General features: G+C 40.5%; 1 protein-coding gene across 1 annotated transcript; it reads left to right on the forward strand.

The window, feature by feature from the left end:
- Nucleotides 1–334: 334 nt before the first annotated feature.
- On the forward strand, nt 335–1,783 carry LOC145391160 (uncharacterized). The gene is made up of 2 exons (XM_080265842.1): nt 335–938; nt 1,125–1,783. The coding sequence occupies exons 1-2, from the start codon at nt 335–337 to the stop codon at nt 1,781–1,783; spliced, it is 1,263 nt and encodes a 420-aa protein (XP_080121968.1).
- The last annotated feature ends 12,612 nt before the right edge of the window (nt 1,784–14,395 follow it).

Consider the following 14,395-nt stretch of genomic DNA (forward strand, 5'->3'; position numbering starts at 1 on the left):
TTAGACTGACCTCGTACAATAATAATTAGTGATTATAATACATTATTTATTGAATGGAGAATTTGTGGGAATTTTAGCCTGGAGCTTTGGGGAATTGATCGTCACTGGTTGGCAACACTGGGCACATGCGCGCTGAGCCCTGGCCTCGTGTTTGGTTGTATACTTCACCCTCCTCCTTAGAACCTTAGAATATTACATTGGCGACGAGGATGAGATCTCCGTATGCATCCCTCGCATCCCTGAAGGTATAGGCTGTGTTAATCTGTACTGGTCTTGCTGGTGGATTGTGTAGACGAGTGGTTACAAGAGCATCACTGAGGAGTCGGAACCAGCTATGGCGGGGCAAGGCAGCTACATAGGAGGCCTGGGCGCTTTTGATGAGACGAAAGAAGATTTCGCCTCTTACTGTGACCGGATGGAGTTGTTTTACGTAGCAAACGGACCCACATCCGACGAGGAGGCAGAGAGTCAAAAAAGGAATGCAATATTTCTAACAGAGGTGGGCCCTTCAGTATATAGTACTTTGTCAAATTTACTAACACCAAAGAAACCTAAGGACACTGCACTGAAAGAGATAATTGAGACTTTGAAGAAACACTATGATCCAGCCCCTCTAGAGATTGCTGCGAGCTATAAATTTGGCTCTAGGAATAAAGAGAAGGATGAGAGTGTGAGTGATTACATAGTGGCTTTAAAGAAGTTGTCCATTAATTGTAATATTGGTTCATTTCTAGACAGGGCACTGAGAGATAGGTTTGTGGTAGGATTAAATTATGGAAAGATCCAGAATAAGCTGATAAATACAGAGAACTTAATATTTGATAAGGCATGTCAATTGTCCTTAACAATGGAAGCTGCAGAAAGAAACACAGAGGAATTCTCGAGTGATGAAGTGCCTCATAATGATGGACGCATTTGTAATGTAACCAAGGGTTCAGGTATGACAGAGGAAATACATAAAATTTAAAGAGGAAAGGTGAGAGAGCACAATGGTCGGTTGAAATACCAGAGCAGAAGTACAGATGCTGTTAAATGTAACAGATGTTTAGGGCCACATTGTGCAACAAACTGTAGGATGAAGAATGTAAAATGTTTGAAGTGTAACAGAGTAGGTCATATTGCAGCAGCTTGTCACAGTGCTGAAAAACATAAAAGAGGGAAAGTCCAGAATGTTGGCTGTGAGGGTGAGGACGACAGTGCCATGGGCAATGTTAATTCATTATATGCAACAAAGGTCAAGAACTCTAAGTTTCAGTATTCAGTAGATGTGATGATTAATGGGAAAAATGTGGATATGGAAGTCGACACTGCTGCGGATCTCTCAGTTATGAGTTTGGATGTTTATGAGAAATTGTTCAAGTCAGTCCAACTTCAGAAAACCAATGTTAAACTAAGGATCTATACAGGTGAAGCATTAGAACTTGAAGGACAATTCACCTGTGATGTCAAATATAATGATCAAAAAGAAAATTTAATAGTGATCGTAGCTAAAGACAAAGGTGAACCGACACTGTTAGGCAAGAACTGGTTAAGTACACTAAAGTTGGACTGGCATAAGATATTTGATGTTCACAAGGTAACAATGGATGTTGAAGGTGAGGTACAGTCACTTTTAAAAAGGCATTCCAAGTTGTTTGAGGACTCTTATGAGGGAATCAAGGATTATGAAGCTCACATAACGGTTTCAGAAAATGTAAAGCCAGTGTTCTGCAAGACGAGATCTGTACCGTATGCCCTTAAAGGTGAAGTAGAGAAAGAGTTGGAAAAGATCAGAGAGAAATAAGATAATAGAAAAAAACGGACAAAAGTGACTGGGCCTTTCCTCAGGTGATTGTTCCTAAGCCAGACAAGTCCGTGAGACTGTGTGGGGATTATAAAATTACAGTAAATCAAGCAGATGTTGATGAACAATATCCCCTCCCAACTTCATAAGACTTCTTTCCTGCATTGTCTGAAGGAAAAATCTTCACAAAACTGGACATGTCTCATGCTTACACACAAGTCAGTGTTGACGAAGAGAGTCAAAAGTACTTAACAGTTAACACACACAGAGGGTTGTACAAATACTTAAAATTGCCCTATGGTATTAAGGCCGCATTCACACGAGGCCACCGGTGGCCGCCACTGGTGGCCCGTTGTGAAGGGGCCGGCAACTAGTGTAGCCGTATGAAAGCTCCGATTAGAAAAAATGCTTTACAGCGAGTGAAAGCAACCACCAGTGGCAGGCACTAGTTGTGCGAGTGAGCCACCGCCGGGAGCTGGTTGCCAGCCAGGCCACCACAGTGGCCTCGTATGAATGGCTCCATTGAAAACTATGGGAGGCAACTAATTGCACCACTGGTGGTGCCACCAGTGGCCTCGTGTGAAAGCGGTCTAAGTCTTCACCAAAGATCTTTCAGAAAATTATGGACTCTATTCTAGATGGCATTGAGAGTGTTTTGTGTCAATAAGATGATTTGCTGATTGCAAGTAGAACCATTTCTGAGCACCTAGAAACTCTTGAGAGGGTGTTTAGTAGACTGAATCAACATAATGTAAGTGAATCAAAAGTGTCAATTCTTAGTCAAGGAAGTCACCTACTTAGGTTTCAAAGTGAACGAAGAAGGCCTTCAGCCAGTAAAAGATAAACTAAAGAACTTTGTAGACACGCCACCACCAAACAATGTAAGTGAGCTAAGGGCCTTCCTTGGCATGGTGCAGTACTATGCAAAGTTTATGAATGACCTTTCAACCACACTAGCCCCTCTACATGAGTTGCTAAAGAAGAACCAACATTGGAAATGGACGAAAAGTGCTCAGACATCGTTTGAAGAGTGTAAAAGGAAACTCACAAGTGCGAAGCTTTTAGTTCATTATGATAATGAAGAAATTGAAACTTGCATGTGATGCATCTCGTAAAGGAATGGGTGCTGTGATCAGTCATGTCATGGACGATGGGTCTGAGCGTCCAATTGCATTTGCTTCAAGGAGTCTCACAAAAAGCGAAAAAAATTATGCTCAGATAGAAAAAGAGACCCTGTCAATTGTATTTGGTGTAAAGAAGTTCCATCAATATCTCTATGGACGAAAATTCACATTGTTGACTGATGACAAGCCCCTACTTGCTATCCTGGGACCAAAGTCTCCAGTCCCTGCTTTGGCTGCTGCTAGAATGCAGAGATGGGCGATATTGTTGGCGGCCTATGACTATGGCTTAGAGTTTAGATGTTCTAAAGAACATTCAAATGCAGATGCTCTGTCTACCATGTGTAGGAACTAGTAAATTTGAGACAGTAGAAACCGATTTATACATTTATGCTGTAATGTTAGTTGATGATGATTTTCCAGTAACAGCCCAGATGATTGCTTAGGCCAAAAAGAGGGATAGGACTTTGGCTAAAGTAATGCATTACACAATGCATGGATAATGTAGTGAGAAAGAAGTAATAGATGAGCTGAACCCATATTATTTTAGACGTTTGGAGATGTCAGTTAAACAAGGGTGCTTGTTATGGGGTATGAGAGATCATACCTAATATCTATCAAACATGTATGTTGAAGGAACTTCATGTTGAACATCCTGGTGTATGTTCAACTAAAGCTTTAGGCAGGAGTTTCATGTGGTGGCCTAAAATGGATGAAGCAATTGAACGGGTTGTCAAGCAATGTTCAATATGTCAAAAAGTGAGAAGTTTGCCACCTAAAGCTCCTCTCAAACCATGGGGATGGCCTACACGCCCATTTCAATTCAATGGGTACATAGTGACTTCTGTGAACAGGGAGGTGACAAATTTCTGATACTGGTGGATAGTCATTCTAAGTGGACTGATGTAAAACCCATGCACAGTACCACAGCACAATGCACTATGGATGAACTCAGGTTAATCTTTGCAGAACATGGCCTCCCAGAAATATTAGTATCTACAATGGCCCACCATTCCAGTCAATAGAGTTTCAAAATTCCACAAAAATGAATGGTATCAAGCACGTATTGGTACCCTCTTACCATCCAGCCTCCAATGGGGCAGCTGAACGTACTGCGCGTGTGGTCAAGGAAGCTTTAATCAAACAAGTTATTGAGGGATGCAAAAACAAAATTGTCAAACATAGACTAGCCAGGTTTCTGTTAAGTTACCGAACTACTCCATATAGCACAACCAATTGCACTCCCGCAGAATTAATGGTAAAAAGACAATTAAGAACAAGGTTTAGCATGGTAAAACCAAATTTAGCAGCAAGTGTTGAAATGAAACAAGAAAAGTAAAAGCTTTATCATGATGGGAAGCATAAGAGTGAACGAATGTTCAATGCTGGAGAAAAAGTCCGAGTAAAAAACAATTCTGCGAGGAGAGGAAGTGCAGAGAAGTGGCTATTTGGAGTGGTGGAAAAAATCCTAGGCTATAGAACCCTGCTAGTGAAGGTAGGTAATGTACTAAAAACAGTTCATGTGGATCATGTTATTCAAGCTCATGACTATCATAATTGTAACGAGGAAATTGATCCAACATGCACTGATGAAGCACCTATATATACTGATGATCATGATGTCAGTGATGAGTCAGAGACCACAAACAATTCAGAAATAATTGTATATTTGCCATGTGAACAGTTATCTGCACAAAGTAATTCTGAGTCACCAGAGAGTGTGCAGACTCCTGTGTTGAGGAGATCTGGTAGAACAATAAAGCCTGTAAACAGGCTTGATTTGTAGTCACAGTATTTCATTATTTGAGGCAGAATTAAGTGACCTTTTTGTGCCATTTAAGTTTAGTGAAAGATAAAAATGTTTAAATTAAGTGTTCTTTAGTGCCATTTAAGTTTACTGAAAGGCAAAAGTTTTTTTTTATTTTTTTATTTTTTAGGGGAAGTGATGTAGTATATTATTGTTACACTTTATACATATGTTCTTTAAAGGAAGGATCACTATTCTTTTGAATAAAGGCGCATACGCACTTGAGCCCTGGCCTCATGCTTGGTTGTATACTTCACCTTCCTCCTTAGAACCTTAGAATATTACATTCATAACATTGCCTTCGACACGTCCATTCAGGTTTGTCACCAAGTACTATTACATGCTCATTAGTTTCTCGAACCGCACTTCCTACAACTTCGTCCAAGAACTTATCCTTAAATCGTCACTCAGTCTATGATGAGGAGGAAAAGCAGAGACAATAACCACTATGCATTTCCCAAATGTGATCTTTTGACGTACCATTCTAGGGTTATATCTCTTTGCCTCTGGGACACTATCAACTGATTTTTTGGCTTATCACACACTATGAATATTTATTAGCCTAACTCAAGGTAGTAGAAAATAATGCTCTCAATCTCATACCTGGTGCCCACATGTGGACCAAATTGTTCTGCCTCCAACAGTTATCTGTCTCCATTCCTCTGGAGGTTGCATCCACCAACATATAGCATTCACACTTGTTATGATGGTCTCACCTTCCTGGATCATCATTTCCGGTCGAAACAGTCACTAATGTATTGCACTGTTGAGCTCCGCTTTATATGGGAACCGTGGCATAAAATGCAGTGGTAGTCATATACTTTGCTGGTCTCGATGATGTCACCAGTTAAAAAGGAGAGGACACACCACACATCAGGAACACCAACTCTTTGCCATGGGCACCACCAATCATCCACTTGCATGTTTTTACCCTCAAAAGATCCTAGGGAATGTCCACCCCAGTGCAGCTAAGCCAGATTATGTACTTTTATTTATTTATTTTTTTAAATAACAGAACGGAGGAAGGAAAAACAAATGGGGGGAAAAAAAATAATCCATACACCAGACTACTGGTGTCCTCCATTCATAAAATATCTGTAACAGTTAGACTTGAACAGTTGTGGGTTGAAATTTGGAGGAAAACAACTCTGGGGAAGCGAGTTCCAGAGAGATGCAGTTCGGGGAATGAAAGAATTCTGATAGGCAGAAGTTCTGCAATATGGTTGAGTGACATTCCAGTCATGAGCGCTACCAGATGCCCGTGTAGCACGAGGGAAGGCATGGAGAGGCGGCACCATGGATGCAACCTCGTCTGAGCACTTGCCAAAAAAATATCTGTAAAATAATGCAAGGGAGGCAACATTCCTTCTTACTTGCAGGGGAGGTAGTTTATATGTAATGGCAGGGTTGCTAATGATTCTAACAGCCTTATTCTGAATTTTGTCCAGTTGTCTCAATGCAACCTCTCCACAACCATTCCACAAGGGTGAGCAATATTCAAGCTGAGAGCGCACATGACTCTTATAAATTATAGCTGACTGCTCATCGGCGAAGAAGTTACGGACTCTGTACAATAATCCAAGTTTCTTTGACGCGGCCTTAGCAAGTGATCTGACATGAGAGGTCCAGCTGAGGGCACTGTTAAGTGAGACACCAAGAATTTCAATACTTTTGGAGATGGGAATATTAGTAGCACTGAAGGTAATGTACGAATCTGGCAATATCTGTCTATTAGTAAACTGTATATATTTAGTTTTACTAGCATTAAAAGAGACAAGGTTGTTTTGTCCCCATTCACTGATTGTAGCTAGATCTTGATTTATGGAGATGGCTGTACTGGGTTGAGAGGTAGAGATATTAGACTTTGTAAACGGATGTCTGAGTGTGAATGAACTATGTAGTGTTGAGTCATCTGCATATGAGTGAATGGGATTGTGAGTGACAGATAAGAGATCATTAATATGAACCAGAAATAGGGTTGGCGCCAGAACTGATCCCTGCGGCACGCCGGCGTTAATTGAGTGGAAATTCGAATATACATCATCTGCTTTTACTCTTATTTTCCTGTCACTAAGATAAGAAGAAATCAAAGGAACAAAAGACGTTAGTCCATAGCAAGGGAGTTTGGACAGCAGGGAACGGTGCCATACTCTGTCGAAAGCTTTAGAGATATCAAGAGCTACTGCATGAGTTTCTCCAAAAAGATCAATTGATTGATGGATGGTATGAGTTAAGAGATTGAGTATGTCAATGGTGGATCTTTCGTGGCGAAAACCGTATTGTCTGTCACTAATTAAGTTGTTGGACTCAAGATGTTTAACAATATGCTTATTAATTAAAGTTTCAAATACCTTACCAAGAGAAGATGTGACAGCTATTGGTCTGTAATTGGAGGGGTCACACGAACTTCCTTTCTTCGGAACTGGGTGGATATTGGCTTCTTTCCATGAATTTGGGAATAAAGAAGTACGTATGCATAGTCTGAATAATTTGGCTAGGACAGAGGCAAGTTCAGGGGAACACTTTTTCAAAACAATTGGAGGAATTCCATCTGGGCCTGGAGCTTTGTTGGTAGGTAAATTGTCTAGGATGGATTTTACGAATCTTGTCTGTATTTTAAGTGGGGCAATTTCGGGAGAATCAAGTTCCAGTACTGAGACATTCTGGCTGGTATCTATGGTAGAGTTTCTTGCAAAGGTAGTAGCAAAGATATCTGCTTTCCCAAGTGGGTCATTTGTAATATTACCATCTGATGATTTTAGTGGGGGAATGGAAGATGACTTGTTAAAGTTATTATTGAAAGAATTAAGAGTTGACCAGAATATTCTATTGTCATTAGGGTTGTTAAGTAGTTTTGATGCTTGCTTTTGAAGAAAGTTTGATTTAGATAGATTTAATACAGCTTTTGCATGATTTCTAGCAATTTTAAATTGCGAGAGTGATTCAGATGTTTTTGATTTTAAGTAAGAGTTATATGCTAATGACTTTTGGGCTGTTGCTCTGGCACAATTGCCATCATACCATTTTGGAGAGTTTGATCTTTTAGTGAATTGTTGACTTGGTATGAATAAATCCATACCAGCTAGTATTAAGTCGCAAATGTGGAACTGGGTAGTATTGGGATCACTAGAGAAGAAAGACTGCCATGGAACATCAGCAAGATAATTTCTAAATCCATCCCAGTCTGCCCTGTCAAAGTGCCATAAGGTCACCCTGACAGGTTCAGAACGGGGAGGTGTAGGAGGGTTAACTAAAGAGGCTTTGATGAGATTGTGGTCAGAGGATCCAAGTGGTGACAGTACCTCTATCCTGTATTGATCTGGATTATTTGTCAAGAATAAATCCAAGAGATGGGCATTATGGTCAGGATTATCAGGTATTCTGGTTGGTTGCTTTACCAACTGGGTGAGATTAAACGATTCCGCAAACAGCTCGCATTCTAGACCAGCATCGTCAGTCCGGGCAGAATGCAATAACCATTCAACATTGTGTATGTTACTTAGATTCGAACCCTGTTATATAACACTGATGGTTCACTGGACACCACCATCAACATTGCTAAGGCAGGTATGATATGCATTGAAACCGTTGAAGTGTGGAGATTCCCATGCAAGACCTCCAGAATACAAATTAAAATTATTGTTACAACAGTGTCCTTCCAACACGCTGTTAGGTATCCACAATCTCACGACGTTATACACATGAGCTGAGAGTGTCTGACATCCATGAAGATACAGACTCACACTCAGCCTGGTGATTATATCCAACTAACAACCCATGTCTTTTCCCTTACCCTGCAACGGCAAAAGCTTTCTTACTTACCCCCAGCCACTATTCTGAGGCAACAACTGTGGGCGCTAGGCTCAATGCAAAGACACCGACAGCTAAGATGACAAGGCTCGTCCATGTCAGCCATCAATCAAGATTACTAAGTCAATACAGCACTTGCCTCATGCGATATATGATTTTGGGAGACGTGAATCAGGGCTGGTGGCTCAGGATGTCTCCTCCACTTCTCATTTCCATTTCTACTCTTTCACTCTCTTCAGTTTTATACGTAAAACCGATTTTCACGAACATATACTACAGAATCAGCCTAACCATGAACCGCCTGAAAGCAAGGGCCTGCTGCAATACCCCATCAGTGAGCAATTGGCAAATGGGGAAAAATAAGAGCTGCGGTATGAGTGGAAAAATTATTCTTCAGCGCCATGCCCTATGTGTGAGGGAAATCCGAGTTTGATCTGCATGTGGCTGTGCAAAGGGTGTGAAGTTAAAAAACAAGATTTCCTTCACACCTTGTTGGTGGATTTAGGTCCAACCAGTGTCCTGCTTCTCCTCCCCCTCTCGTACTCCTGTTGACATTGACACGTTGCACCAACACTCACCCAGGAGAGAGAGAGAGAGAGAGAGAGAGAGAGAGAAGGAAAATCGAGAGAACTGGAGAGAGGAGGCCCAACAAAGGAGAAAATGGGAGAGGGGAGTAAAGCAACAAATGGGCAATAGACGAGGAAGGAAGGGAGAGGAAACGAAAATGTTAAAAGGGAAAAAATAAGGACAAGAGGGAAGGAAATGGAAAACAGGAAGAGATGAGAGGCCACAGAAAATAATGAAGGATGAAATGGAAATATAAGAGGGAAGATGGAAGAAGGGAAAGTGATAAGAGGAGTGCGGAGAGGGAACAAAAAAGAAGGGTGTCAGGGGAAAGACGAGAGAAGAAAGAAGGATAGAAAAGAGGAGAGGGAAGGAGGAGGGAAGAGAGGGTAGAAGAGAGAAATAAAGGGGAGGACGAAAGGAAGAGTGCCGAGAGGGTAGGATAAAGGGGAAAAAAGAGACACGAGAATGGAAAGAAGAGGACAGTGAATATGCAAGTATGCGAGGTGAAAGAGATCAGTAGAGGGACGAGTAAGAGAAGGATTCCGGAGGAGAAAGGAGGAGAGGAGACGCGAAAAGAGGGAAAAATAGAGAGGGGGTGGAGAGGGAAAGGATATCGAGTTGAGGGGGAGAGAGGAAAGAGGAAAAATGAGAAGGGAGAAAGTGAAAGGAAGAGAAACGAGGAAACGGAATGGAAAGAAAGATGAGAGAGGAAAGTCCAAGGTTAGGGAGAAGGGGAAGGAGAGGAAGAATGAGAGAATGGGTGGAGAAAGGGAAGAGTGGAGGGAGTATGAGGAGGGAAGGATCATAAGAGAGTGGAAGTGGATGGGAGTCCGGAGAGGGAAGACGAATGGGGTGGGGAGAAAAGCGAATGGGGAAAGGAGAAAGGAAGCTAAGGGGGAAAGAAGAAGAAGGGGAAAGAAAGAGAGAAGAAAACAGGGAGCGGAAGAGAAGGGGAGAGAGAATAAAAGGGAGCGGGAGAGAAGGGGAGAGAGGATAAAAGGGAGGAGGAGAGGAAAAGGATGCAGTTCTGAGGGGATAGGAGAACGAAAGGAGGAAGGAGTAAAGCTTAGAGAGAAGGAAAAGAAAGGAAGGAGTATGGAGAACGATTAGGGTTGGATAAGGAGGGAAAGCGAAGCAGGAAGCGGAATTTAGAAAGAGGAGGTGAAAGGGGAAGAAAAGGAGAAACAGGGAAGGGTCATGGAGAAAGGCGCTAAAGAAAATGGGAAAGGAGAGAGGAGGTAAAGAAGGTGGAAACATGAGAAGCTGGAGAGAAAAAATCGGAGGAAAGAAATGACGAAGAAGGACAAGAGGAGGGGAAGAGAAAGCGTGAGGGGAGAGCAGAAGGGGATGGATAGGAGGAAAAGGGAGGAAGGGGAGGACACATGGAAATATTAGAACTGACACGGAAGAACAGAGGGAGAAATAGGAGGGGGACAATAACAGGGAAAAGGAAATAATGGGAATGGAGAAAGGAAAGGAGTAAATGAAAAGAACTGGGGGCTAAGAACAAGGTAAAACAGACAGTATGAAGATCAAAAAGACTAAGTTAGGTGAATCATGTTAGGAAAAGAGAGAAAAAGTAAAAATAAAAGGGTAAAGTAAGAGGCGAAGTGAAACAGCCATTACCTAAGGACACACACACACACACACACACACACACACACACACACACACACACACACACACACACACACACACACACACACAGATTGCTACATAGATACTTAGATCACATAAACCTATTAATCTCTGTGAATGGATCCGGCCTGAAAAGTTACAGACGTCCAATTCCCACTGTAAGAGAGAGAGAGAGAGAGAGAGAGAGGACTAATGTAAAAAAGGGAGAGAGTTCGAATGAAGGGAAGGCGAGGGAGGTGGAGGGAAGAGACCTAACAGAGGGGAAAATGGGAGAGGGGAGAAAAGCAACAAATGGAAGGAGAGGGAAGAAGGATTAGGGGTGACGGATGGGAGGGAAGAAAGGAACAAAAGGACAAGGAGGAGGGAGGAGGAGGAAAGAGCGGAAAGTACATGTAGAAGAGGAAAGCGAGAAGGAAAAGAGAAGTGAGAGGTAAAGAGGAAAGATGAAATGACACAGAGGAATGAGAGTGGATGATAAAAGGAGAGGAAGGAAAGAGAAGACAGTGGAGGGATAAACGAGAAAACGGAAGGGTGAGAATTTAGGAGTGGACGAGAAGGAAAGGAAAGACGACGTGATGGGAAGAAAGGAGGAGAGGGGAAAGGGAAGAGGAGGAGACAATACAGTAAAAAGGAGGAGAGTAGAGGTAAAAGCAGGATGGATGGATGAGAAAGATAAGGGAAGAGGAAGGGTAGAAGGGACTGGGAAGGAATAGAAAGTAGAAAGGAGAAGAAGATAAGAAAAAATGAGGAGAGGATCGGTAGAAGGAGAATGAATGATGATAGTAGGAAATTAAAGGTGTAAGAGAAAACAAGATGAGAGATGAGGGAAAGCAGGGTAGGGGGTAGAATGAGAGTAGATAGGAGAGAATTAAAGGAAAAAAGAAAGTGGCAAGAAGAGAAGTGCTTAAAGGAAGGGATAAGGAAGGATGAGTAGGTGTGAGGCGATCAGAGGAGAGGAGAGAGGGTGTGGGGTACAGTTTCCCTCACACAAACTGATTAACATATTATTATATTGTGCGGTGAACGCTGTGTATATATACCGTCTATTAATTATGTGTATACTACCAAGCTGATGGATTTTCTAGTCTCATGAATATTCAAACTAATATCCTTAAGGCAAGAGAGAAATACTAGATAGGGGCAGGACCATAAAGAGCATTGGTAGGATGATGCACTTTGCATGTAGGACTTCTATGAAGGCTGAGGTGGAGCACCAGACGAGGCTTCATAGGTGAAGCACAGTTTCCCCAAGAGCTAAGAGTATTACGTATGAAAATCCGTAGGGTATAAAAGGCTGACAAGGCTGCATCTAAAAATAAGCTTTAAAAAAGTATAAAGCCATTCACGGGACAGCGATGAAGCAGTGGGTTAGGAATGATAATTACCATAGGCAATGGTTACGAGTAGACTGTTTCCATCGAAACCATTCATTTCTCTTTACTGACTTACACAGACTGGATGATATTATACCGTTTTGCATCGCGAAATGACGCTCTTTTATACAGAATTGACAAAAGTGTATGGCATATTACAAATTTCTTTCAGAACTGACAAGAGTCTTCTGGGTTGGTCACTGTACAAGAAATATGACACAGCTCTATTTAGTTGGCTGCAACTGAGGAGCTCCAGTGATTTACACTGAACATGCTAGATTCGAAACCGAGATAACGGAGAATGTAACAGTTATATTTGGAGACACTATGTCTTCTGTATTCCTGCATGGAGTGCCTCAGCTTTTTTTTAATAGCAGTGTTCTGTGGTGGGACCCCAAGGGCAAAAAAAAAAATAAAAAAAAAAAAAATCCGTTGTCTAACCTCCATTTTCTCAGTTTATCAGTGTGAACTCGTTTGGCATTACCCGACGGATAGCCTTAATGGTCACATTACCTGATTGTATGCATGCAAACTCGACTAAGCCTAGCGTACAGCGGTTTTACAAACCGCAACTTCTACAACAGATTTACGTAATTTGCAGATTATGCCAACGAATGACAGTTGATTATAGCAAGTCATCTCCTCAGTTATAGCATTCACAAACTCTGAAAAGTTGCCAAACTTCACCTGATAATTTAATTTGAAAAATAAAAGAATGTGGTCAGCTAAACTACTATCTCGTAAGCGTTTCCTTTTTCACTTCGTTCATAACCATAGTTTTATGAACATATGTACTCTTTAAAATGAAGAAGCTATGTATAATATAGCTGAATGGAGTCACTAAACTAATTAAATTAACCGTCTAAACCTTGGGTCAAATATTCTTTATAGTTTAAAAACGATTACTTACATTCCCAGTCATGTCATTTAATATAGTTTTAATCAAATAAAATTTCAGACATATATGTTGCTATATATAATATTCCAAAATGAAGTCGTTTGGATGCAAAATATTTGTAGGACTCAGATGAAGATTGTATGCACACACCAGAAGTGCTTCCACTTTCAGGGTAATTATCCTATTTTAGGGTAATCAAGCCTATATTGGGCTAGAGTTTGGGGTAATGAGTTTTTTAGGGTAACTGGGTAAATCTGGGGGTAAAATGATAGAATCTAGGGTAATCAGACACATTCACATTCCTTTAGAGCAAAACTTACTTGCAAAGAAGCTGCTACTCTAAGGAGAGAACCTACTTTCAGTACTTCACAAAATAGCATGTTGCACCTGTTTAGAAACTGGAGTTCTGTCTTTAATTTCTGGATTACTGTTTAATTAGTAGTAGTATAATGCACTCTTCATTCTATGAATTATGCATGCAACCATAATTTTGTCTTTACTTGCATGGTAGATTGGGTATAAAGTCTTTCGGTTTTACTGCCGTGAATGAGAGATCACAGTATATTTCATAAACAAACATGTTTCGTTTCTGTTCCTGTAGAACAGTCATTAAGTCTTATAAAGGAAATGTGTTCCTATTAGTACCACTGTATAACAGAGGTGTCCCGAAGAAAACTAAAGCATTACATTCATTCTGTCACAGGTTGTCATTTTTCATATGGAGTTTCTGTTGTTGCTGAAATCTTGCAGTATCTTTTTCCTACAAACATGTTCATTATTGTTTAATTTTTATGCAAATACCTACATATTAACATGAAGGTAACTTTGACTCACATAATACTATTCTTATATGCAGTAGTTCCATTATTTGTCACCAAAAAAAAATATATATATAAAATATTGATAATAGAATATATATATATATATATATATATATATATATATATATATATATATATATATATATATATATATATATATATATATATATAGTGAATTGCTGAATAAAATTATAATTCAGGGTAATCTAGGGTAATTCACAGAACTGTCTGGGGTAAAGAAAATTTTTGCTGTGGAAGCACTGCACATCAGTGCCAAGTTTTGTTGTTGTCTTCCTGGAAACATCGGTACTTGGGATAACGGTCAGTGGCTTTGTTTTCGCGTGATTTTGGCTTCATAAAGTGTGCTTTTTTATTCCGTATAGTGACAGTCGATACATTCTCTTCAGCATTTGCCAGATGAAACATTAATTTCTTTTATAATTAAATGATAAGTGTTTCAAATTAAACATTAAGCCAGACTTCTAATAATGTGTTGAGTGATAATGGACCACTTGTTTTATGTATTCTAGTGACTGTTATGCAGTATTTTACTTGGTAATTAACGCATAGAAAACTG

The sequence above is a fragment of the Coenobita brevimanus genome, chromosome 2 (genome assembly GCF_032717465.1).
Source record: "Coenobita brevimanus isolate Jiangsu-jjx chromosome 2, ASM3271746v2, whole genome shotgun sequence".
Taxonomy (NCBI): Eukaryota; Metazoa; Arthropoda; class Malacostraca; order Decapoda; family Coenobitidae; genus Coenobita; species Coenobita brevimanus.

Coding starts and splice junctions, on each gene's coding strand:
- LOC145391160 (XM_080265842.1), top strand. CDS start 335: ATGGCGGGGCAAGGCAGCTACATAGGAGGCCTGGGCGCTTTTGATGAG. Junction 939..1,124: donor TAATGTAACCAAGGGTTCAG/GTATGACAGAGG, acceptor GTCATATTGCAG/CAGCTTGTCACAGTGCTGAA.